Source organism: Gobius niger (assembly GCF_951799975.1).
Source record: "Gobius niger genome assembly, chromosome: 19".
In the NCBI taxonomy this organism is placed as follows: Eukaryota; Metazoa; Chordata; class Actinopteri; order Gobiiformes; family Gobiidae; genus Gobius; species Gobius niger.
In genome coordinates this window covers 23,566,634-23,591,799 of record NC_136870.1, presented here as the reverse complement: position 1 = coordinate 23,591,799, position 25,166 = coordinate 23,566,634, and the positions used below count along the sequence as shown (strand labels likewise).

The window sequence follows — 25,166 nt, the reverse complement described above, 5'->3', positions numbered from 1 at the left end:
TACATGTATAAAAAACTCATTAAAAGTCATTTATTTGTGTGACAGTGTTTGGTCCAAGTGCTTAAAACTGTAGTGCTGCCCCCTGCTGCCCTGACTGAGTGCCTCATTAATATGCATCAAAACTATCGATATCGCAATAAAAAGTATCGGTATGGTATCGTCTAGCAAATTATCGCAATATATCGGAAAATTGATTTATTGTCACACTCCTAATTTCTATAACAATCCTGAAAAAAACTTCCCTGGAACTAGGGCTGCACAATATATCGCATAAAATATCGTATCGCGATATTAGATGATGCAATATTCGTATCGGAAGAAGCCACAATATATCGCGACATCACTGAAGTCCTCATCGGACTGAGATCGACATTTTTTTGTTCAATGTTAGTGAAACATTTACCAGTTAGTTAATTTATAGGTCCGCATTTTACCCTTTACACTTCTGAACATTGTCTCGAACGACTCATTTTTCTTCTGGATTTCAAAGAGAAATGCAACATGTGCCCGATTCAAACCTGTTTTTCCACAGAATGATTGACCTCACCAATTGAACTCCCCACTGCTATTATTTTGAACCCACCCCTTTCAATTGAATATTCATCTACACCAGGGGTAGGCAAGTTTTCTTAATGGAGGGCCGATTTCTTTATTGTAAACAGACCGAGGGCCAAAGCCACTGATTATTAGCCCAAAGTGAAGCACAACACTGGAAAAATGACCATCTTAAATGAGATAAATGACTTAAAATTGCTTGAATAAAAGTTCTTCTATGTTGAATTTGAGTCGGTTTGAACTAATCCAAGATACAAATGCTATAGCGCCAACGGAACAAGAATAAAAAAGAGAATAACTACTACTAGAGGTTTAATCTCGTCTAAGACCAGACCAAATCTACTCAAACCTTTGATTTAATCTCTTAATTCAAGTAGATTTATGTCATTTCTTCCTTGAAACGATTATCCTTTTTCCAGTGCACTTCTTTCAAATGCCAGTGTTGTACATCATATATGACCTAATTGGGTGTATTGACTTTTTTTCTTCCATTTAACTCTAATAATGTTAAAAGTACTCTATGATTTGTGTAATAATGTTTCTCAAAATCATCTTGAGGGCCTGAGGTGCTGTGCTGGAGGGCCAGATTTGGCCCCCGGGCCTGACGTTGCCTACCCCTGATCTACACAGAAGTAATGGCATATCGTGAATACTGGCTCTGTCTGCTTTTCTTAGAATCTACTGCACATATTGGAAAATTGTTGGCCATGTAGTTATATGATTTATACCAAAAGCTGTGAATAATCTGGTTACACATGTTGGAGTTGTGTTATTTTCAACACTGCTGTAGTTTTCCTTTGGCCACCGTCTATGCAAAAGTCTGTCGGTTGCACGTTGAGGATGTTATTATATATTGTTTGAGTGAAGCTTCCTGCACTTGTTCACCACATCCTCCACCGAGCAGTCACTGCAGATCACTCCCGTACTTACAAGCGGCCATGTTTCTGTACTTCAGTCGCATATTTCATCTATGCTTAATCGACCAACTAACTTCCAATTTTTCAGTGTATTTTTTTTTATTGCTATCATGGCTGCAATAAAGCGGTTGTGCCTTAAAGCAGTACTAAGTAACTCTTACCCCTAGAGGCCATAAGTGCAACTGCAGCTATTGTTGTGGCGAGTTTTTAACTTATTAATTGTCTTGGAGAGTAAATACTACGCTGACAGGAAAGGCGAAGGGAGAGAGGGACATTGTACATCCAATCATATAATGGAAATATTTTTTTTCACTCAAACTTGGCTGTAAATGCTGTTTAAAGTGACGCTAGCCCACAGTTAGCTTTGCCCGTTAGCCTATTAGCTTCTTCTACGTGATTCCATTAGTGTGTATTGGTGTTTGCAAACATGGTTTTCTGGCCTGAGACACCAGGGGGAGATGAAAGACCCTCCAATCATCCCATAAACACTTGTATTACCTCCACAGGGACTACGGAAAGGATCTATTAAGGTAAACACGTTACTTAGTACTGCTTTAAATGCCATTGATAAGCTTTACATTTGATTCCAAACAACATCATTCCTTTGTCATTGAAGACGTAGTTCAGCTTTCTTCGGCTGTACCTCAAACTTAACAATACACGTTATCTACAGTGAAGGTCTTGCCCCCACATGTCTGTCGTCCACAGTCCCGGTTGAGTCCTCGGATCTGCTTTGATGTATTGTCGTCCCGGGTCTTTGTTAGGTTTTTTTCCGGATAGGCAGCTGGGGATCCTCTCTTCAGCTCGTATCACTTTTCCCACATGTCCCAGGGCAATACAGACAGCGGGAGTCAAACTACCAACATCAATCAGCCAAGACGGAGGGATAGTTTGTCCAGAAGCGAAGGCAGGTGTAGAGGAAGTAACTGAGTGTTACAATGTGAAAAAGTGGTTCAGGGAGAATGAGATGAATTGGCCACAGCAGAGCCCAGATCTTAACCTTTGTAGACAACAGCTTGTACGATATTCACTGTCACTGCTGCTGCTCCTATTCTTACTACTACCGTCTCCCAGTCTTTCCTCACTCCAGTTTCTCATTTGTGAATGAAATGCCTGCAGTAGCCGTGTTCAACCACAAGGTGTCGCTTCCTGTTTCTCTTCAGTGCTCTGATCACAGCTGTGCGGCACATGCGAGGAAAGTATTAGCACTTCTTGGATGATATTACGTCGGTTTTTGGAGAGGGAAGATTCCAGTGACAGCCAGTCTCAACACTCCAGCCTCCAGGGAACGATCCTGGCATAGATGATTTGGTGTATCTTGGACCTTTTATAGCAATTTAATGCAATTGAAAGATGAAGCAGTCATAGAATCAGAAGACAGATTTAGTGTAGTAAACGCTTAGTTAATATTTTATTAAATTTGATTATTTTTTCATCAAATTGTGTCAAAGCTAGACATACACAGGAAATATATGAATAAAGCAAAAGTCTGTGGTTGCAAAAAAAAGGTTGATCTCTCAGGATAATGACATTCGAAATCCGATATATGTCGGCTGGAAAATATTCCGATAAAGATAATATTGAGGAGCACTTTTTGCCACGGAGACCGAAACCTAAAAAAGTGGAAATCTCAGGAATCTCTTGTTCTAAAAGTGTGTTAAAGCATGTCTACAGTAACACCCTATTTGTAATTAATAACAATGCCTTACGCTTGTATTGCGCTTTACAAGCCTGTATTACCAAGTTTCTCAAAGCGCCACACTGTTGTCATTATTCGCTCACTGCATACTCGGTGGTGGTAAGCTACTGTTGTAGCCACAGCTGCCCTGGGGTAGACTGACGGAAGCGAGGCAACCAGTCTGCGACTTCGGCCCCTCCGACCAACACCACTCACTACATGACCAAACGGTCTCCCATTTGCAAAAATTGTTGTTTGCTTTTACTTGTGTTGTAGCACTTTGAGATTTTCATGTAAAGTGCATTACAAATGAAAGGTATTATTATGATTATTATGATGATGATTATTAATATTAAAGATATTTTTCCTTGGATAGTTGGTAAACGGTGGACATTCATTATTCAATCAGAGACATATTAAGATTAGGCTCCAGCCCACTATCCTTAAGGTTAGTGGCTCGGGCTGGGTCAGGGTTAAGCTGGTTGATCTGACGTTTCACTCATACATTTACTTGTGACTGGTTGATCTACCAACTATCCTAGGAAAAATATTGTCGCCTCCCATCCAAGAACCGACCAGGCCCTTCCCTGCTTAGCTTCCAAGGTCTGACGGGATTGGGCAGAGCAAAGGGGGTGTGGCCTAATTAACCTCAAACTCAATGGAAAAACTCGCTTGCACGATAAGTCGATATAACTTTTATCGTGACAGGCCTGGTGATACCTAATATTGCATTTGTTATAATCATAACTTTTAAGTTGCTTGTTCCATAATAATGATTAGAACAATCAAATGTTTTATCGCATTATTAGTATTTAAATATTATAACTATAAGTAGAGAAAAGTAGAGAAAAAGAAGAAGAGCTTTTTTTTTTAACAGACATAGTCTCAAAGCATGAGACAATTATACATTCACCCCACACTTGGTGGTGGTAAGTTTCTCCTTGGGGAGACTGACAGAAGCACTGTCACATCTGCACACATCTGTGCACATCTGCACACATCTGCACACATCTGTGCACATCTGCACACATCTGCACACATCTGCACACATCTGCACACATCTCCTGGGGCGACAGTGGCACAGATGGTAGAGCGGGTCGTCTCATGATCGGAAGGTCGGGGGCTTCGAATCCCACCTCCTGAAAGTGCACATTGTCGTTGTGTCCTTGGGCAAGACACTTCACCCACATTGCCCTCATTGTCTGCGTACATTGGTGTATGAATGAGAGTATGAATGGGTGTGTGGATCCTTACTGTAAAGCGCTTTGAGTGCCTAATGTAGGTGGAAAAGTGCTATATAAGTTGAGACCATTTACCATTTACCATCTGCGCCAACCGTCCCTCTGACCAACACCATCCATTCACGCACACATCATTCATCCTGGCCTATTGTACATGTTTTTAGTGGTAGGGGAAACCGGAGTACCTGGAGGAAACCTACACAGACATGCTGCAGTTACGCATAAGATGAGGTGGCAGTAGTGAGTATAAAATGGCGAACTTGCATCTAGCCCCTTTAATAAAGAGTATTAACTGTTTTTTTTGGGGGGGTTTCAACACAAGTATGTTTTTGAATGACAAAGCAGTCGAAATGTTGATGTTTGTAGCACATTTTCACATATTTCTGATGGTTTGCAAAAATATCACTTCATTATCGTGAACGTGAAAGTCCCCACAAATATTGAGCTATTGATTTTTGCCGATAATGCCCAGGCCTAGCTCTGAATCCACCTTATTAGTTTGACAAATTTCGTTTCCTTTTTCTTTCTGAAACCGGAAATCCACAAGTCACACTTTCACTGTAGCTTCCCCATTATTAACGTGTGTGAAAAATCGCCAAGTAGTTTTTTTTTTTTCATGTATTATTTCTTCCTTCTCTATTACAAGCATTAAGCACGTGGGGGAGACAGTCACTTTGCAGGGCGTAATTGAAAGTATGAACAGTGTTTTTTTCAAAGCAAAGCTACAACACAATCTTTTTTGTTTATTTAGGAGTTTAAAATGCTGCAAGACTCAAAGGCCAGACAAGAAAGGCAGATGGATAATAGAGACCAGAATAATGATTATAACAATGAGCCATTTTCCACCAATCTAAGCCACGCTCCTGTTAACCCAGATACAAAACAGCTCCTGGCACATTTACAACAAGGCCTCGACATGGGAAACCAAAACATCCACCACAATCTTATCATCTGGATTAATTTCCTTCGTGTCTGGTCATTTCTCCCCAACGTCAACACCGGCCTGTTCCTGGGATAATTTCCAAAATGAAAGTCATTTACTACAGCCGCGAGTGTAGTAAATAAGCGAGTGAGTGGAGATGGGAGTTAAAGTGGGCCACACCTGTTCCTTCCTTCCTGCAGCGTAGGGGACCCAATACTCGACGAGAAACAACACAGGCTTCCTCATAACTCAAGAGAATGAGCGGCTCAAAGAAGCAGGGACTGTTTAATAGAGGAAGGGGGGTTAATTTAAAGGTTTGTAGGACGTCTCGGCAGCCAAACTCGCCCAGAAATATCTGGAAAACCGGCCAAATCCTGCGACACGGTGGAATTTCCAAAGTATTTGCCTTGTTTACATGTGCTCCTCTGATCATGCAGACGGGCCAGTTTCTCGCTCTCTCACTGAAACATTTGGATTTGAGATTTTCTCTTCGAAATAGTGATTTTTGAAACATCAAGAAATAAGCCCAATACAGCCTATTTTACATACAAAACACTTCAGTTTAGTTGATTTAATTTGATTTTATTAATCAGTGTATGAAAATATGTTTTGTACCAGACATTAGGGCTGGGCGATATATCGATATTTAAGATATATCGATATATTTTGAAATGTGATATGGAATCACACCATATCGCGTATATCGGGATATTTCAAATACAGAGCATCTTAAACTGAGCACTTTATGTTATTATCTCTTTATATATAAATGCTGCCCTCAGAAATAGACTGACTTATTTTATTTTATAGGCTATTTTTGTGTGCACCTTGCGGAGCTTTGTTATACAGTGTTTATGTTTATATTTCATAGAGAGTTTTCAATAAAACTTCTCGTATTTGGCTTTGACTTAACATTTCATTTCACAGCTCTCACTTTGCAGAACAAATATCAGGATATATAGCGTATATCGATATTCTACCTAAATATATCGAGATATGACTTTTGGTCCATATCGCCCAGCCCTACCAGACATGACCTCTAAACCTCTTAACTTTTAAGTAAGGCAAGTTTATTTGTAGAGCACAATTCACACACAAGGCAATTCAAAGTGCTTCACAGTTGTATAAAATTACAACAAAACAGATCAAATCTATAAAACATCAACATAAAAATTAATCAATTACAATAAAAGGCAAGAGTGCAGATAACATACTAATACATACATCATAAGCATAATACATATTCACGGGCAAAAATAACTGTTTTCAGCCTGGATTTGAACATTGTCAGAGTTGAGGCCTGTCTCACATCCTCATGAAGACTGTTCCAGATTTTAGCTGCATGAAACTGAAACGCAACCTCGCCGTGTTTAGTCCTGACTCTGGGAACCACCAGGAGACCCCTCCCTGAAGTTCTCAGGGCCCGAGATGGTTCATACGGCTGTAACATGTCAGATGGATTTTAGTGCTAAACCATGGAAAGACTTTTAACAAGCAGAGCTGTTTTAAATTCTATTCTCTGAGTGACAGGAAGCCAGTGCAGAGACCGGAGCACTGGACTAATCTGGTCGTATTTCCTGGTTCTGGATGTTCTGCAGCTCTGACAGTGAGCAGCCGTTACAGTCGTCTAACCTGCTGGAGACAAACACATGGATAAGTCTCGCCTTTGCGATGCCCAATTCCGTCAGACCTTGGAAGCTAAGCAGGGAAGGGCCTGGTCGGTACTTGGATGGGAGACCGTTTAGTAACACCAGGAAGCCTGGGGCGAATGTAGCGTGTGAGTGAGTGGTTGGTGGTGGTCGGAGGGGCCGATGGCGCAGACTGGTTGCCTCGCTTCCGTCTGTCTACCCCAGGGCAGCTGTGGCTACAATAGTAGCTCACCACCACCGGGTATGGAGTGAATGAATAATGCAATGTAAAGCGTCTTTGAGTGTCCAGAAAAGCGCTGTATAAAACCGATGCATTATTATTATTATTAAGTCTGGTTTTGACACTATTCCTCTGATCTTAATGTTTTTCAGATGGTAGAACGCTGCTGATGTTTTTGCTTTGATGTGGCTGTTTAAGTTCAGGTCTGAGTCCATGATTACGCCTAGATTTCTAACCTGATTTTTTTGGTTTTAGAGAGAGAGACTCAAGGTGACTGATAACACTTTTGTCTGAGTTTAGTTGGAGAAAGTTGTTTTGCCTCCACAAACTGATCTGTTCGATGCAGTGACAGTTAGCTTTAATTTTTAGCTTTACCCAAATCTTAAAGCTTTTTAACTGACTGGAACTTAGAGCCTATAGGCCAGAGTAACGCCTCATTTGAAAGCTGAGGCCTACAAAACTGATCTAAGACCTTTCCACATGTTGTGCTCACTCTTTCATCGTATTTTTGGTGCTTTTTTTGTCACGTTTTTGCCTGTTTTGTTGCATTTTTTCATCCTCATTTACGTCTTGTTTTTGTAGCTATTTTCTCTTCTTTTTCAAGATTTTAGATTTGTTCGGACGGGTGTTATGAGGTTAATGGAGTATTTTCGATCTGCAGACACTTAAAAACCACTGTACAAAAAGCATAAAACAGTGCAGTTCATAATATTTACAGACAGTGCTATTATACATTCTACAAAAAGTACATTTCATCAAAGGCAAAGCTAAAATCGGCGATATATTGGCTGCCGCTATGTCAGGCAAACTAAGGCTCAGGGTCAGATGTAGCGGCCGAGCTCTTCAATCCTCAAAATCCATAGCCTAAAATGGGTGAGCCAAAGCCGAAGTGCAGATGTTTGGTGAGATTTGGGGAGGTATTTGGTCAGCTGGGGCTCTGTTTGCCCTCAGTGCCACAGTGTGAAGCGCTAATGAGTGAGTAATTAGAGCGTTGTTGTGAACGAGGTCTTACATGCGGCGCAAAGAAGAGGAGGAGCAGCGACAAGTCTGGCTTTACGGTGTGAACTTCATCCAGGGCTGAAGGATTTGGAAAAGTAATGAATTGCCTTCACTCATAAACATTGGACGTGGAATTAGATATAAAAGACTGAAAAACCTCTATTTCTCATCATTTTGTTTAACCTCAGTGAATCTCTGTTTATTGCTAGCACGGAAGACAATCGGTGAGTAACGTCCTTGAACAAAAAAAAACTGTCTATAAGCATTGCACCAGTTCAATGTTGTTGTATGTGGATCTCCAGCTCCGTGATTCATGTGCCAGGCCTGTGTGAGGCGCCGTGACGCTGCCACAGAAAGTCGGTCGATAACACATGTGCTAAACTCAGAGGGCCCGAACTTCTGCCTGGCGCAAGAACGGCATCAGCGCAGAAGAAAGTGAAATCTGCACCAGTGCTTATGTGGCCAGGGGGCGTGGCTTAGAAAGAAGGGGTCGACTGAGGCGTTCACTGGGAAAAGAAACGTTCTTTTATAGTAAAAATGACATAAATCTACTTCAATTAAGAGATTAAAGGGATATTTCAGGATTTTTGACATAAGGCCTCATTTCCTAGTTTTCCAGAGTGTTGCTGATTTCTGGAGATATTTTTTTTTTTGTAATTCATGCAGTTCTTATAATTGAAGAGTTCCGTGGCGCTAGGCTAGTGCAAGGCTAGCGCATTTCTATGGTATCAGCTAGCCTGAATTAAAAACAGTCTGACCCGCTCCACAGTGCACCTGAGGCAAATCACTTATAACAGTGGTTCTCAACCTTTTGGAGCCGTGACCCCCATTATAACAGTTCATTAGGATCGTGAGCCCCGCCCGGGTCTGACCATGGGAAAAACAGGGACATTAACCTATATAATTCTTAAAAAGCAAAGAAAAAATAATGGCTAAAATAAAATTAATCATATTCAGAACAAATAATAGCACCCTGGTAAAATAGCATGTAGGGGTGTAACAACTAATCGATTAATCGACAACTAATCGATTACTAAAATAGTTGTCAACTATTTCAGTAATCGATTAATCGTTTTCTAGTGAACACAGACTAAAATAGAGCAAAAATGACATGACAATTATGTATTTTGGATGAAAACCTACTTTATTTTTAAAGTGAGGGTCTGCAGTGTTTTGTACATTGTAAATTTCATAAATATCTGTCTTCGCCTCGTCCAATCAGAAAGCAGAATTAGCACAAAGAGCCTCCTACAAATGTTTACTTTAAGTTTACTCCATCAACATGTCCTCAAGCGGCGCCACTTTAGCTTTATGTGGTCAAAAAATTGAAAAAATACCAATTTCCATGCACCTTTCACAGCCAGGCGATTAATCGATTAATCGTGAAAATAATCGGTAGATAAATCGATTATCAAAATAATCGTTAGCTGCAGCCCTAATAGCATGTATGTGTGCTACAATGCCATAATAATAACATATTTTTATCTATATGCTCTGGCGATCCCCCAAATCTATCTCGCGACCCCCGGTTGAGAACCCCTGACTTATAACACCAGACTAACAATATAAATGTCTGTGTCGATTAGAATATTTTTTGGAATATAACTGAGCTTGCATCACATGAATGATCGCATTTTGAGGGACTATTTTTGATTGACTGTGAAGAAGCAAGTGCCATTAGCAAATTGTAAAGGGAAATGATACATTTATTCACAACCTGTGATGGAGAAAAAGGTCAGTAACCCTCATTGCTCTGACACTAAAATGTTAATCAGTCAATTGTACGTTGTGTATCTCAATCTTGGTTAGAATATATATTTGATGTAATTAGTTGCTGTAATTACTACTCATCCCAACAGAGTGCTCTTAAAACTCAACAATATCGAGGCTGTCGTGGTCCAGGCAATGACAGTTGAAAGGGAATTCAATAACAAACTGGGCCATTTCGATATTTTGACGTTAGATGAACACAATTGTGAGATAATCTTTGTCTGCTCGACTGTCGTGTTTACACTTTTGTTTTGTAGTGCGACGTTACATAAGTCTAACTGACAGGAAGAGACGGTTAGTCATGAGTGGCAGCCACCTCCTGCACATCTCACTCTGTCTGAGCTTTAAGTTGACCCATAAAAGGAATCTATGAAATCACCGCCGATGTTTTAGACCACGCCTAAAGCAACGAAGGTAAGCCTGGCGTTTTTATGTGTCTGTGTTTGCGGTAATTGTGAAGTGAAACAACTCATTTCATTTTGTTAGGAAAGATTGACCTGATCCTTGTAGTAAACTGAATAACAGAGAGTAGATTTTTGCTACATTTTGAAGACAACACATTGTCCGTTTTACTCATAAATCTAAGCTTAAAGGGATGTTTCAGGATTTTTGACATAGCGCCTCATTTCCTAGTTATCCAGAGTGTTGCTGATTTCTGGAGATATCTGTGTCCATAGAATAATTTTAACCATTTTCATTTAAAAGAACTTATATTTGAGCAGCTTTGTATAAGCTATGCGGAGGCGGAGTGATCTGCTAGAAAATAGTCCCTCAAAATGTGATCATTCATGTGATGCAGGTCAGTTATATTCCAAAAATTATTCTATGGACACAGACATTTATATGGTTAGTCTGGTGTTATAAGTGATTTGCCTCAGGTGCTCTGTGGAGCGGGTCAGACTGTTTTTAATGCAGGCTAGCTGATACCATAGAAATGTGCTAGCCTAGCACTAGCCAAGCCCCACAAAACTCTTCAATTATAAGAAATGCATGAATTACAAAAAAAAAATATCTCCAGGTATCAGCAACACTCTGGATAACTAGGAAATGAGGCCCTATGTCAAAAATCCTGAAACATCCCTTTAAGTTGATTACTATCAGGTAGTCGATGACTTTCTAATAATCTGCAACACCTTCAAGACGTGACACAAAAAAGACGATGCAGCACCGGTTTTGCAGATCACATTTCAGTCTAAAGCGAGCCTCGATCTTTCAATATCAGTCACAAATCTTCAGAAACACGTCAGAGATCGTGAAAATCGTGAAGCAATAGTTTGCCGAACACATTCTTTTACCTAAATCAGTGAATCCTAAACTGTTGTACTTGGATTCACCAGCTTATATTGGGGACTAACAGTAAAAAATAATTGTATAATAATAATCGTTTGTTACTCATTTGTAAGTGTTTACTTTATTGTTGCGCAGATGGTAGAGCGGGTCTCGTGATCGGAAGGTCGTAGGTTCAAATCCAAGCTCCCACAAATGCACACTGTCTTTGTGTCCTTGGGCAAGACACTTCACCCAACTTGCCTTCACTGTCTGCGTACATTGGTTTATGAATGAGAGGGTGAATGGGTGACTGGTTCTGATAAAGATAGAAAAGCACTATATAAGTAGAGTCCATTTGACCATTTCCCATCAGTCAATGAATGTTGGTTTTCACGCCGCTTTACAAACGTTTTCCTAAACTGAACCATTTCTTACTCACGGATGATGCACATTGTAAACTAAACTATCTGTTTAAGCATATGTTAACAATGATTAGTAAACTGTGTAAATGTCTTCTAAATAATTAATGATTTATAAAAACATTACCAACTGCCTGATAGTTTGTCGTAATCGATTGTTCAGTTTAGAGTTTATTACAAAATGCGGTTTTATTACACAATATAGTTAAAATTGTATTACATTTGGAGCAGTTTTTGTGTAACGGTGCTATTACAAAATTATTAACAGGGTCAGCTGCAATTTTAGCCTTAGAAATGGAGATAATTTAATTCATGACTCAGTAATGCAATGTAAGTTAGATGAAGTTTTAGTTTAGGTTTCATTGGCCATACTGCCTTTGCTCTGCCCAATCCTGTCAGACCTTGGAAGCTAAGCAGGGAAGGGCCTGGTTAGGACTTGGATGGGAGACCGTTTGGTAACACCAGGAAGCCTGGGGCGAATGGAGTGAGTGAGTGAGTCAGTGGTGGTGGTCGGAGGGGCTGAGGGCGCAGACTGGTTGCTTCGCTTCCGTCACTCTACCCCAGGGCAGCTGTGGCTACAATAGTAGCTTACCACCACCGAGTATGGAGTGAATGAATAGTGCTCTTCTTCTTCTTCTTCTTCTTCTTCTTCTTCTTCTTCTTCTTCTCCTTCTCCTTCTCCTTCTCCTTCTCCTTCTCCTTCTCCTTCTCCTTCTTCTTCTTCTTCTTCTTCTCCTTCTCCTTCTCCTTCTTCCGCCTTCTTCTCCTGCTCCTTCTGCTCCTTCTTCTGCTCCTTCTTCTGCTCCTTCTTCTGCTCCTTCTTCTGCTCCTTCTTCTGCTCCTTCTTCTTCTTCTTCTTCTGCTCCTTCTTCTGCTCCTTCTTCTGCTCCTTCTTCTTCTCCTTCTCCTTCTTCTTCTTCTCCTTCTTCCGCCTTCTTCTCCTTCTTCCGCCTTCTTATTATTCTTCATTTTGTGCTAATTCTGTCTATGTTACAACCCTTTTATATCCGGTTCAGTCCTGATTTTGTCTTGGTCTAGTCCTGGTTGTGCTTGAAAGGTCAAATATTATTTGATGTTTCAAGTGTGAAATGTCTAAGAAACCAATGACCTAAATAATTATTAGTGGAATCGGGGAATTTGCGACATACTCTGTCAGTTCTATTCTCTATTTTACACCCTTCACTGTTGCCATCTGTCTCCTTCCTCCTTTTTATCTCTGTATTGATTCTTGCCTTCATGGCCCTTCTGTTGTATTGACAGAGCGGAGTAATTTGCGGCGCGTGGGAGGCAGAGTGCGCTTCCATGAGAGAGGGGGGGGGGGGTGTTTCCTTGCCCCTGATTGGTCAATTCCTCGCAGTGATGCTTCGCGATCCCGCCCCCACATCCTCTCGCTCTCCCCTCCGTCTCCCAGTCTACTACACACACACACACACTTCTGCACTGACTGAACCATACCTTGTGTCCGCCGCGCCACACGGCTACAAAGTCACGGAGGTTTCGCTGCCGCTCGAAGGATTTTTTTTTACTGCGGTTTCCTGATTCACACCTCCAGTGACGCCGCCTTCCTCCAGCTTCCACCCGGGTCGACCCTTTCATTCAACCATTGACGGATGCGGCACTGGCTGGTCTGTTTATGCCGCTTTATTGATGCTGGGGAGACCACCTGCCCAGACCTAAAGGGACTCGGGGAATCGGAGTGAGCAGGAAACACAATCGTTTCTGCACGAGGAGAGTAAACCGGATTTGTATGGAGTGCTGCTGAATGCAAGGTAGATTTTTGTCTGTTTTTTCACCCTGTGCACGTGTTGCTGGATGACTTTCAATGAGCTTGTACATGTGCTGTTGCCTAAATAGGAGCTCAAGCGGTAACGTTGCAGTGAGCTTGATACTGATGTGAAAAATCCAAAGAATTTACTCGAGTTGTCTGGGTGGAAATGCCTTACATTGTATGTTGGCAATGGTATGGAAGCAATATTGACCTCCACACAGTGATCATGTGATTGACTGTATGTCTATGGTTTATTGACATGGAGCTATTTTTTGTCTCGCGTACCCCTTGAGTCTTTCATTTCCACTCAAAGTACTCCTTAACTCAGGGGTGTCCAAACTTTTTTGGTCACTGCAGTCAAATATTCTGGGCATATATACTGGGTTTAAAGGAGCTATAACTGATTTTGCTTCTAGAAATGGAATGAAAATTATTTGATCCTCCTTTAGTATATTGCAAACTCAAATGCTTGTAGGGAAAATAAAATTATAAAACATTTGTATCAATTTCATGAACTTTCAGGCTATTTTTCTAGCATTTTTGTTAGCGTTACCCTGAAAAGTGACCCTGCAAGTTGTGAAATTTTTACTATTATTACTATTTTAATTTAGTGGCTTCCCCTTTCACTGTTGACAATCAAAAACATCAGGTATAGGGCATGTAAGAGAGGTTTCTCCACACTTTTATTTAGGCTTGGAACTAAAGTAGGGCTGCATGATATTGAAGTAACTTGCAATATGCGATACGGCGGTACAATATTCCGATAATGATATTATTGCGATATTTTACCAAATTTTTTACACAAACTCAGGATCAAAACAAGGGTAAAAAATAGCAAAATTAGGAAACCTTTATCTTAAACTGAACTTTTACACATTTTTAAAGGGACTATACGGAGTTTAAAACTGTTAAAGTATAATAAGTATAATGTAGAATATAGTAGAATGAGCTCAGACCCGTTCACCGCAACTGCCTCTAAAATCCTGCACTGTCACTAAAAGGTGTTAATTCGGGTCCGAAGTGCCATCATGCACGAGCTTAACATAGCAGCTGCAGTTACACGTTTGACCTGAGGTGGCAGTAGTGAGTATAAAATGGCTAACTTGCATCTAGCCCCTTGAAGTTCTGTTCATTGCTTGTTTTTGGCAGAATTTAATCGCTGCAGTCCTTGAAGAGTTTAGTGGTGCTAGGCTAGTGCTAGGCTAGTGCTAGGCTAGTGCATGTCTATGGTATCTAGTAGCCTGCATTAAAAACAGTCTGACCCAAGCACAGTGCACCTGAGGCAAATCACTTGTAGCACCAGACGACCCATATAAATGTCTGTGTTGACAGAATATTTTTTTCAATATAACCATTTTGCATTTAAAATAACTTACATCTGAGCAGCATCAGCTTCCTGGTTGTAGCTACGCAGCAGCGGAGTGATCTGCTCGGTTACCAGATCTACAGTAGTTTGTTTACCTGCGGCCGACATTATTACACGTGGAATTCACAAAGGAGCTTTCTACAAATCAGATATGGCAACGTTTGGAGGACGAGCCCATGATTTTGAAGAGGTTTTTAATGCAGGCTACTAGTTACCATAAACATGTACTAGCCTAGCACTAGCCTAGCACCGCCTCTTCAAATGTAAGGACTGCATGAATTAAAGTGCCTGCATCGATGCCTGCATTTTTTTTTTTAGTATAACAATAGTATTTTGCGCGGCCATCTAAAATGTGTCTTTGAACTGTAAAACAAATAGCTTCTAGTTTACAATCTATAAAAAACGTAATATAAATAGATCACAAAGGTCTTTTTAAAATGTTTGCTTTAATATCAAATTTGATTCTACTAAGGGAAAACAACAACTAAAACACACTAGTATCACAGCCTTTAAATACAACAAGAATATTCTGGTGTCCTATCTAGAGTTGCCGTGTTGGAAATTTCCCATGGGAATTAACGAGAATTAATGGGAACAAACAGGGTATTGACACAAAGGTTGCTTCTTCACATGCAGATATAAACTGCAGCATAAGAATCTGATTTGATACACTGAAATGTCTATCACGGCAGAGTCTCAAAGAAATCATCTTTGTGATGTCTGACCACATGGGTCTGAAGAGGACAGTTTTTTAGTTTGTGGCCGATACAAAGAAGAGCTTTTGGAAATGGAATAGACTCATTTAATGTCTGTATCCATCTTACCTACATTTATTATTATATTGTTTTAAAAGTCTTTCATTTAGGACTGTTCTGTTTAAAGGGACATACTGGGCCTCATTTCCCAGTTTTCCAGAGTGTTGTTGATTTCTGGGGATTTCTTTTTTTATTTATTTCATGCAGTCCTTATATTTGAAGAGTTTAGTGGTGCTAGGCTAGTGCTAAGTCTATGGTAACTATAGCCTGTGATAAAAACCTTTTCAAAATCATTGGGTCGTCCTCCAAACGTTGCCATATCTGATTTGCAGAAAGCTCCTTTGTGAATTCCACGTGTAGTAATGCCGGCCACAACTGCTGTAGATCCGGTAACCGAGCAGATCACTCCGCCCCTGCGTAGCTACAACCAGGAAGCTGATGCTGCTCAAATATAAGTTTTTTAAAATGCAAAATGGTTATATTTCAATAATTATTCAGTCAACACAGACATTTATGTGGGTCGTCTGGTGTTATAAGTGATTTGCCTCAGGTGCACTGTGCTGGGTCAGACTGTTTTTAATGCAGGCTACTAGTTACCATAGACATGCACTAGCCTACCACTAGCACTAGCCTAGCGCCACTAAACTCTTCAAATATAAGGACTGCATGAATAAAAAAAAATTCTCCAGAAATCAACAACACTCTGGATAACTTGGAAATGAGGCCCTATGTCAGAAATCCTGAAATATCCCTTTAATCCAGCTCTGTGTTTAACCACAGTGTGACAAAACAAAATCATATTAAGGTTTAGGTGGCTTGGGAAAGACGATACGGAGCCTCACACCGTTTTATGGTTCAAAAACATAATTAATGGGTAACTATTGATTGACTAGCTGTGGGTTCAACAAAACATTTCCAAGCTAAAGTTTCCATTGAATGTTCTGGGATATTTATCGGGACTTTTCCACCCCTTTGCAGCCCCAGTCTTATCACATACAGTCTTCTTTCTCTGATGATGGATATACAAAGTGATGCAAAATCGGGAGCCATTTTGGAGCCATATCAACAACATCTTTTGCCTCATCCTCAAACCGCTGACCCTAACAAGCAGCCTTCCTGTGACTGAAAACCACGAGTAGCCGCCATAACCGTCCCATCCAGCCGTATATATAACCACCTCCGTATTGTCGTGTGGTGCAGCGTTGTTCACATGCTTCACATTCCTCATCACATGTGACACTCGAGGCTCTTCAAGTGTTGTTAAGCTCCTTCTTAGTCCCTTCAATCAAGGCACAGAATACTAAAGCGAAAAAGACGTCGGCTTCTCTGTCGAGCAGTAGAGCCCAGGTGTCCATTCTCTTCCCTTGTGTTTTGTTTTGTCTCCACAAATTTGCCTGGATTGGGACAACCCTGTATGCAGATGTTGTTGCTTTGACGGCATTTGAGTTAAAGTGAGAAACGCAGGTGAAAACAAAGATTTGTGCTCATTATTGTGCTCAAAAATAGACCAAACTTATTGTATTTATCATCCATAACAAGCTCGGGCATCTTTAAAGGCTTTGCTAATGTTTTTTATGTGCGATACCAATATGACGGGGGTTGGCACGGCATTCACCTTATTCCGGAGGTTCAAGTGGGGGCCGCCATGAATTGTACCCGTCCCTTCACTTGTATTAGTTTATACAGGACTGGAGACAAAGTTCACTTATCACTTATAACGCCAGACTAACAATATAAATGTTTGTGTCGATCGAGTAATTTTTGGAATATAACTGACCTTGCATCACGTGAATGATCGCATTTTGAGGGACTATTTTCTAGCAGATCCCTCCGCCGCTGCACAGCTTACAGAACCACGAAGCTGATGCTGCTCAAATATACGTTTTTTCAAATTCAAAATGGTTAAAATTATTCTATGGACACAGACATTTATATGGTTAGTCTGGTGTTATAAGTGATTTGCCTCAGGTGCTCTGTGGAGTGGGTCAGACTGTTAAATGCAGGCTAGCTGATACCATAGACATGCACTAGCCTTGCACCAGCCTAGCGCCACGTAGCTCTTCAAACAGAAGAACTGCATAAATTACAAAAAATATATCTCCAGAAATTAGCAACACTCTGGATAACTAGGAATTGAGGCCCTATGTCAAAAATCCTGAAATATCCCTTTAAGCTCGTGCATGACGGCAATTTGGACCCAAAGTAACACCTTTTTGAGTGACGGGGCAGGATTTTAGAGGCAGTTGTGGTGAACAGGTCTGAGCTCATTCTACACATTAGGACATGGCTGGAACATGTAGGTGGAGGAAAATACATAATTTAAACATTTTTAAACTCTGTATAGTCCCTTTAATATGAAGTTTTTTTACTTTGACCTGTGAGAGCCTATAATGCTTAAGGATGTAAACGAGGAAAGGAATGTGAGGCTGCCATCAGAGCATTGCTCTTTGTGCTGCTTGCAATAAACCACACCTCAGCCTCTTCTCATTTTATAAGCAACGCCCTCACACAAGTGGTGCAGGCACAACATAAAACATTTAAAATAGATTCACAAACTTGTGACCGATTTTCACCGCGAGGTTGTGGGAGGGCTCATTTTAAAGCTCTGACTTTCGTTTCCGGAGATATCGGTGCTAATTCTCAGTCTCAACTAAGTGTCGGATCAGGGAAAAGTGTTCACGGTGATCAGCCATGTAAACCCCACACAGGACTATTGTGCAAAAGACTAAAGGACAAAAAAGTGATGAAGCTTACAGGAGGAGTCCTCTCTCAAATGTCCATATAAATTACACGTACAACTTGTCTTTTTCTAAATTATTTTATATCTGCTGGACTTTTGAACAGCTAAAAAAAAAAAACTCTTGCTAATTCTATTTAGAACCATCTCTCTGTAATTTATTCTATTTTGGAGATGGTAATTCTGTAGTGCAGCGTCTCCCAAATACCAGAGCCGCCTTTCTAGCATCAGTGCAACCACAATATTTTGTCAGCATCCTGCAGGAAACTGACAGAAACCCAAAGATCTAAATCTGACCTTCTGGCTAAATAGGTCAAACCCTGATAGACCAACAAATAAAAGTGCTCAGCAATACTTTGATAATGCTACTTTTGTTGCGGGCTATCAAAATAATTTAGAAGAAGCTGCAACACTAGAGATGCTGAAGGTGAATAGTGAATATTTAGATTTCAATTTACCCTTTTGCTGTAGATCGCTGATATAAATGAGAACAAAAATGCAATAAAAAATAACGCATTCTATGGACAAAATTGCCATATTTTTTAGCAACAAAATAAAAAGTAAGTGCTTTATTTGTCATTCCTCAACCGTACATTTAAATTGTGTTTCTCCTGAGCTGCTGCCACTGTGGGCTGACCTGACCAGCATGTTTCTTGAGGTCAGGGAAACCGTAGCACCCGAAGGAAACCGAGCCGCCTGCCTTCAGTCTCCCCTGAAACAGTGCAGCGCCTCCTGGGTTTGTCCCGGTTTCAGAGCGTGGTGTCCTGCACTGGTCAGCTCCTTCCTCTTCCCCCTGCGCTGCTCCCTCCGCTCCACAACAGTCTTTCACCATCCTGTTCATCTGTTTTATTCAATTCTTCTAGATTAGTTTTAAATGCCTCAATTTGATCATTATAATCCAAATTGCTGCTTTGTCTTGTTAAGATTTGGTTGTGCATTTGACCTAGATTATTCCACTTTTTCTAAAATATTTTTTCAGATAATTTTATTTGCGGTAACAAACATTGTCCCATTAGCAGTATTGCTTTGTTATTTCAAGCAAGATGACATTAGAACAAGTCTGAAAAGTCAAAGTCAAACCAGCAAAGTAATCTTGGTCAGATCAGGAAAAAAATCTAAATGGGTGAAAAACGCTCTAAACAAGATACATGCCGATGCTTGATATAGTATGGATAATAGATAATATAATAGTATGGATAGAAGGCATGTGTGGCTTAGCTGTGAGTATTGCCTGGATACCTCCTCGTTTGTCCCTTCCTTGTTTCCTGTATCGCCGCAGCTGTGGGGGGCTCTTTGTGCCTCTTCAGTGTTTCAGAAGAAGACATTTGTAGGTCTCAAAGTCTTTGCTCTTATCAATAGGTCTAAATTTATGTTTTAAGATTTTGCCAGAGGGGTTTGTTGTTTATTTGCTCTAAGTTTGTACAATGAGGCTTTAAAACTGAATGATTTTCCAAAATAATCAGACAAATTAGGGTACTCTAAACCTTATACACTACACGTCAATCACGAATGATACTTCCCTCTGCAAAGAAATCCAGAAACTTCCTTGTGAAGCCTGGCACGTGCTCACGCTGTGATTTACAAACATGTGGCTCTTCTATCAGTAAAATATAAAAATAATATCGTACAGTTGTAGAAGTGGTGTCTGCATAATCTGCATCACAGCCCTTCAGTGCCTCGTTTGAAACTGTTGAGATTTGTTCAGAGGAAGTTTGATTTCCTTCTCACCCCTCTCACCTCACACTGCAGCTGCCACAGGAAGCGACCGGGTACGACTTTCTGTCAAGGTTCGCCCGCCTCTCTTCCTCTGTTTTGAAGTTCAGGGCGTTGCAATGGGTTTTAGTTTTAGTCACTGAACGCGTGGAGGGCGCGGTGCCCTGTGACCAAAAGCAGACTTCCTCTCTTCTTATTGTATTTATCACTTAAAGGGACTATATGGAGTTTAAAAATGTTAAAACTAAGTATTTTCCTCCCCATGTTTCAACAATGTCCTAATGTGTAGAATGAGCTCAGACCTGTTCACCACCACTGCCTCTAAAATCCTGCACTGTCACTCAGAAAGGTGTTAATTCGGGTCTGAAGTGCCGTTATGCACAAGCTTAATATAGAAGCTGCAGTTACACGTATGACCTGAGATGGCAGTAGTGAGTATAAAATGACTAACTTGCATCTAGCCCCTTTAAAGGTAATTGTAGGATGCGCAACTGTTTTAAAGTCACACCGTGTAGAATTTTACCCAATAGATAAAATTGAAATAAATACAAGCATTTATTTTATGACAGATTTTTTCTTCATTTTGAATATCAGAATTGACCCTCTTTCTTCTACAGATCTTAAGAAATGAAATGTGCACCGAGGTTTTTGAACTTTTTGTGGAGTTAAATTTTTTGTTTTTTCTGCAGAAAATGGCATTAAATCCAACTTGCTGCTACCCGTATGAACCGTTCTAGATGTGGACATATGTATAATTGAGGCGTAAAAACTAGAGGACGACCGATATATCGGGCCGATATTTTTACAATATTGGCTATCGACCGATCTAGTGCCGAAAAAAGCCAATATTTCTCGGAACCGAAAATGATAGAGACTTCCCGTTTGTATTAGAAAGAGCGAAGTCAGGGCTTTAAAACAAGTCCTCAAAATGAAAACTGGTTAGTTTTCAAGTTTGTTAAACACAAGTTTCATTAAACCTCCGTCAATATGGACGTGCTGCAGGTCATTTGGATAATTCAATCGCTCCACTATTGTATTTTTGATCACCCCGCTAAATGCCGTGGCTAGTAACAATATTCGACAACTAATCAAAGCTAGGACAGAAACTATGATTGGATCTCCCAAAGCAGTGGTTCCCAAAAGTGGGGTCCGGGGCCCCCTGGCGGGCCTCAGAGGCACTACAGGGGGGCCCCCATGGCTTGTCTGCAGAACAAGTACAATGAAAAAAGTTCATTTTCATAGGAAACATGCATTTATCTAGACAAATGCACCAGTTTAAACCAGCATTTAGCCTACTGTCATTACTAGATGTTACTTTTTATGTAATTTTAGCTGTAAATTTATAAAAAATTCCTTTGAATGGAGTAAACTATTATGATTTTGGGGGCCCCGAGAGATTTTCTGATCAATAAGGGGTCCGCAATGTCCCAGACTTTGGGAATGGCTGACCTAAAGTAATAAATTGTCCAGTGCTGGCGCGGCCAAGTATTTGTTTTTACAGGATTATAGACCAGACATTTGAAAAATCTGCCAAAAATATGGGCACCGGCAAGTTATCATCCCACAATATCTGCATCGGCCTTAGAAAAACCCATATTGGTCGGCCTCTAGTAAGAACGTTATTTTTGTTAACCCAGCTTTGATATTGTATGTTTTACAACTTGAAATGATAAAGGGAGTAGAGACAGAGGCACAGGGGCTGGAGCTCCCTCTGCAGACAAGGATTGGAATGACAACAGTTTTGCATTTTTATGACACAGGAAGTACAGTTAAGAGTAGTATTTCACTCATTCACAAACTCCAGGACGTGTTTTTTACTCTATTTGCCCTGTGTCCAGTTTTCTCGGTTCATTTTTCCAAACCAAAACCGCTGTGGGCTCTCGCGTGGATCAGAGTCTCTATAAACGGTGCCCGAGCGTTCGAGTGGACTCCATGGAGACCGGGCCCTTGAATGAGACAAGTGCAGAGCTGGGGAAGGCGTCATGCAGATGGACTGTTCACTGTTGCATAAAATCCGAGCGACGAGGCGTTTGGAGCAGCGTGTCCTTTCGCTTGTTGGAGAGCGTGACGAGACGATGTGAAAATCAAAGCGCGTTAATGCAGTGTAACAATCTTCCAGGCTGTAGAGAGCACAGCATCAGTCACAAGTTCGTTCACCGCGGATCGTATCTTATGTATTTTATGGTGCAGACTTTTGCATATAACTTTGTAACCATAAGAGAGACTCAATGTTTTTTGTTTTGGAATCTGCTGATCTTTCAAATGAGCTCCTACTAAACAAATGTCCTGATCAAATCGCCCCCTGCTGTCACAGTTTAATACTGCTACATTTTACAGCTTAGGAGCGTCACACTCAGGATTATAGATGAGACATTTAAAAAAATCAAAGTGCACAGTGCTTATCGGCCATAACTTACACTTCATTAGCACCGTTTTGAGTAATCCTTCCTGTGCACTTCTCTGCTGCTGACGAAGCTTGTCTCTGTTTGTTCATCTTGTCTTCTGATTACTTTAATGTTTTCTGTTCTTTTGTCTCAGACAAACACGTAAGCGAACAGTAACATCTGGTTGTCGCCATCTGGTTCAGAAGCTTTGAGAGAAGAATCTGGAGAATTTAATCGCTCCACTATTGTATTTTTGATCGCCGCGCTAAATGCCGTGGCTAGTAACAATATGCTAATGTTGCCGACAACTAATCAAAGCTGGGACAGAAACTATGATTGAATCACCTAAAGCAGTGGTTCCTAAAGTGGGGTCCCTGGGGGGCCTCAGAGGCACTACAGGGGGGCCCTCAAAGCTTGTCTGCAAAACAAGTACAATGAAAAAAGTTCATTTTGATAGGAAACATGCATTTATCTAGACAAATGCACCAGTTTAAACCAGTATTTAGCCTACTGTCATTACTAGATGTTACTTTTTATGTAATTTTAGCTGTAAAATTATGAAAAATTCCTTTGAATGGAGTAAACTATTATGATTTTGAGAGCCTCAAGAGATTTTCTGACCAATAAGGGGTCCGCGATGTCCCGGACTTTGGGAATGGCTGACCTAAAGTAATAAATCGTCCAGTGCTACTGCTAATCCTTCCTGTGAACTTCGCTGCTGAAGCTCGTCTCAGTTTGTTCATCTTGTCTTCTGATTACTTTAATGTTTTCTGTTCTTTTGTCTCAGACAAACACGTAAGCGAACAGTAACATCTTGTTCAGAAGGTTTGAGAGAAGATGGTACATTTATATTGCTCTATGATATTGAAACATGTTTACAAAGCATTGAGAGACTGCCCACGCCTCTTGAATTAAAGGCAAAACATACAACAGAGAAATTAAACCAGGGCTGGGCAATAGATTTTAATATAAGGGGCCACAGGAGTAACCTGAATTGAGTTAGAAGGCCACACCAACAATACTATAACTTAATTATAGCTGCTGTACCATGAGAGAGGGAAGTTGCTGCTTGTTTATGCGTCGCCATGACAAAAAGTCCTCTGTTCCAAAACAAATGATTGCCGTTTTAGTGTAAACTAGCGCAATTTCGAGAACAATTCTAAAAACAATGTGCTGAGTTTGGAGTTTAATTCGGTGGAAGTCTCTGTAAAAGTGGCGTCCGACGTCATGACCCCACAGCGATCAGAAAAGCAGGTCTTGATATCCTTGACCTGAGCACGCACACGAGAGGAGAGTAGGAAGTGTGAACTCTCATTCAGCTTGTTTCTCTGTCTTTTTGGAGCGGGTGTGTGGGCGGAGTTAGGTGTTTCAGCACAGATTCTGTTTTGAGCACCACACAAACCTCTTCACTTCCTTTCTTCTTCTGTTGCTGAAGCTCCCTCTCCTCGTCCTCTGCATCCTTCCTCGTCCCGTCCGCAGATGCTTCCTCCAGCTGCCTGCTCTTCCTGTCCGCGGCTCCGGGACCCTTTTGTCTGAAGCTACACCGAGCTCGGGACACGGCCTGAATCTCAATGCGGCGGTGTTGAATGGGGGCAGAGCTGGCAGAGCGAGTGGGAGGCGGCGGTTTGTGTACTGGGGGGGTTTAGCTGCGTAGTCAATTGCCCGGTGCTTGAATAGATCTGGGTCAAGTTGACACGGACGTAAACTTCGCACGGTCAACAACGCGCAAAGGGAAAAAGCTTGTTCATTCGGACTTGCAGTGTATTTACGTGAATAGTTGATGGGGTTCTGTTTGTGAGTCTGACACCCTTAAAGGGATATATCAGGATTTTTGACACAGGGCCTCATTTTCTAGTTATCCAGAGTGTTGCTGGTACCTGGAGATATTTGTTTTTGTAATTCATGCAGTTCTTATATTTGAAGAGTTTCCTGGCGCTAGGCTAATGCAAGGCTAGCGCATTTCTATGGTATCAGCTAGCCTGCATTAAAAACAGTCTGACCCGCTCCACAGAGCACCTGAGGCAAATCACTTATAACACCAGACTAACCATATAAATATCTGTGTTGATAGAATATTTTTTGGAATATTACTGACCTTGCATCACATGAATGATCGCATTTTGAGGGACTATTTTCTACCAGATCACTCCGCCGCTGTGTAGCTTATACAACCATGAAGCTGATGCTGCTCAAATATAAGCTATTTAAAATGCAAAATGGTTAAAATTATTCTATCAACGCAGACATTTGTATCGTTAGTTTCCATTGGTGGGGAAAAACAGATACAAATATTCCTTCATACCTGTAGCCATCTCCACTCTAAACGCTGAGTATAAAAGGAGTATACAGGCACCAAATTCAGTGTGAGGGAAAACAAGTTGTTGTATTCTCTTGTTCTGTTTTTGTACAAAAATTGCCAAGGACTCTGTTTTTGTAAGGTTTTGCACTTCGGCATCTTGTTGAACCGGTGAATAAATGCATTTTTATTGTTCTTGTCTGTTTTCATGTATCTATTTTTATGTATCTTGTGCTGCAAAACTAATTGCCCCATCGGGGACATGAAATAAAGTGAAGTAGTCTGGCGTTATAAGTGATTTGCCTCAGGTGCACTGTGGAGCGGGTCACACTGTTTTTAATGCAGGCTAGCTGATACCATAGAAATGCGCTAGCCTTGCATTAGCCTAGTGCCACGAAACTCTGACTCAAACATACTCAACTCAAACATAAGAACTGCATGAATTACAAAAAAAATATCTCCAGGTATCAGCAACACTCTGGATAACTAGGAAATCCTGAAATATCCC

The 25,166-nt window shown here is 40.8% G+C and overlaps 2 protein-coding genes across 3 annotated transcripts in view; one reads left to right on the top strand and one right to left on the bottom strand.

Annotated features, from left to right (window-relative positions):
- ndr2 (nodal-related 2) overlaps positions 1-24,674 on the bottom strand; it is a gene marked incomplete at both ends in the record, with an annotated part of 34,914 nt that extends 10,240 nt beyond the window's left edge. Inside the window, 2 exons of the mRNA XM_079576892.1 lie at positions 23,765-23,994; positions 24,665-24,674. Coding sequence (XP_079433018.1) covers positions 23,765-23,994; positions 24,665-24,674 — 240 coding nt within the window. The remainder of the gene's footprint in view (positions 1-23,764; positions 23,995-24,664) is intronic.
- The window catches only part of pald1a (phosphatase domain containing paladin 1a), a 129,241-nt gene that overhangs the window by 923 nt on the left and 103,152 nt on the right, over positions 1-25,166 (top strand). Inside the window, exon 1 of one of the 2 annotated variants that reach the window (XM_079577129.1) lies at positions 13,280-13,408. The exons of the other annotated variant lie outside the window; for it this stretch is intronic. The gene's annotated coding sequence lies outside the window, so the exon portion shown is untranslated. Of the gene's footprint in view, positions 1-13,279; positions 13,409-25,166 lie in introns of those variants that run through there. 2 annotated transcript variants of the gene reach the window in all.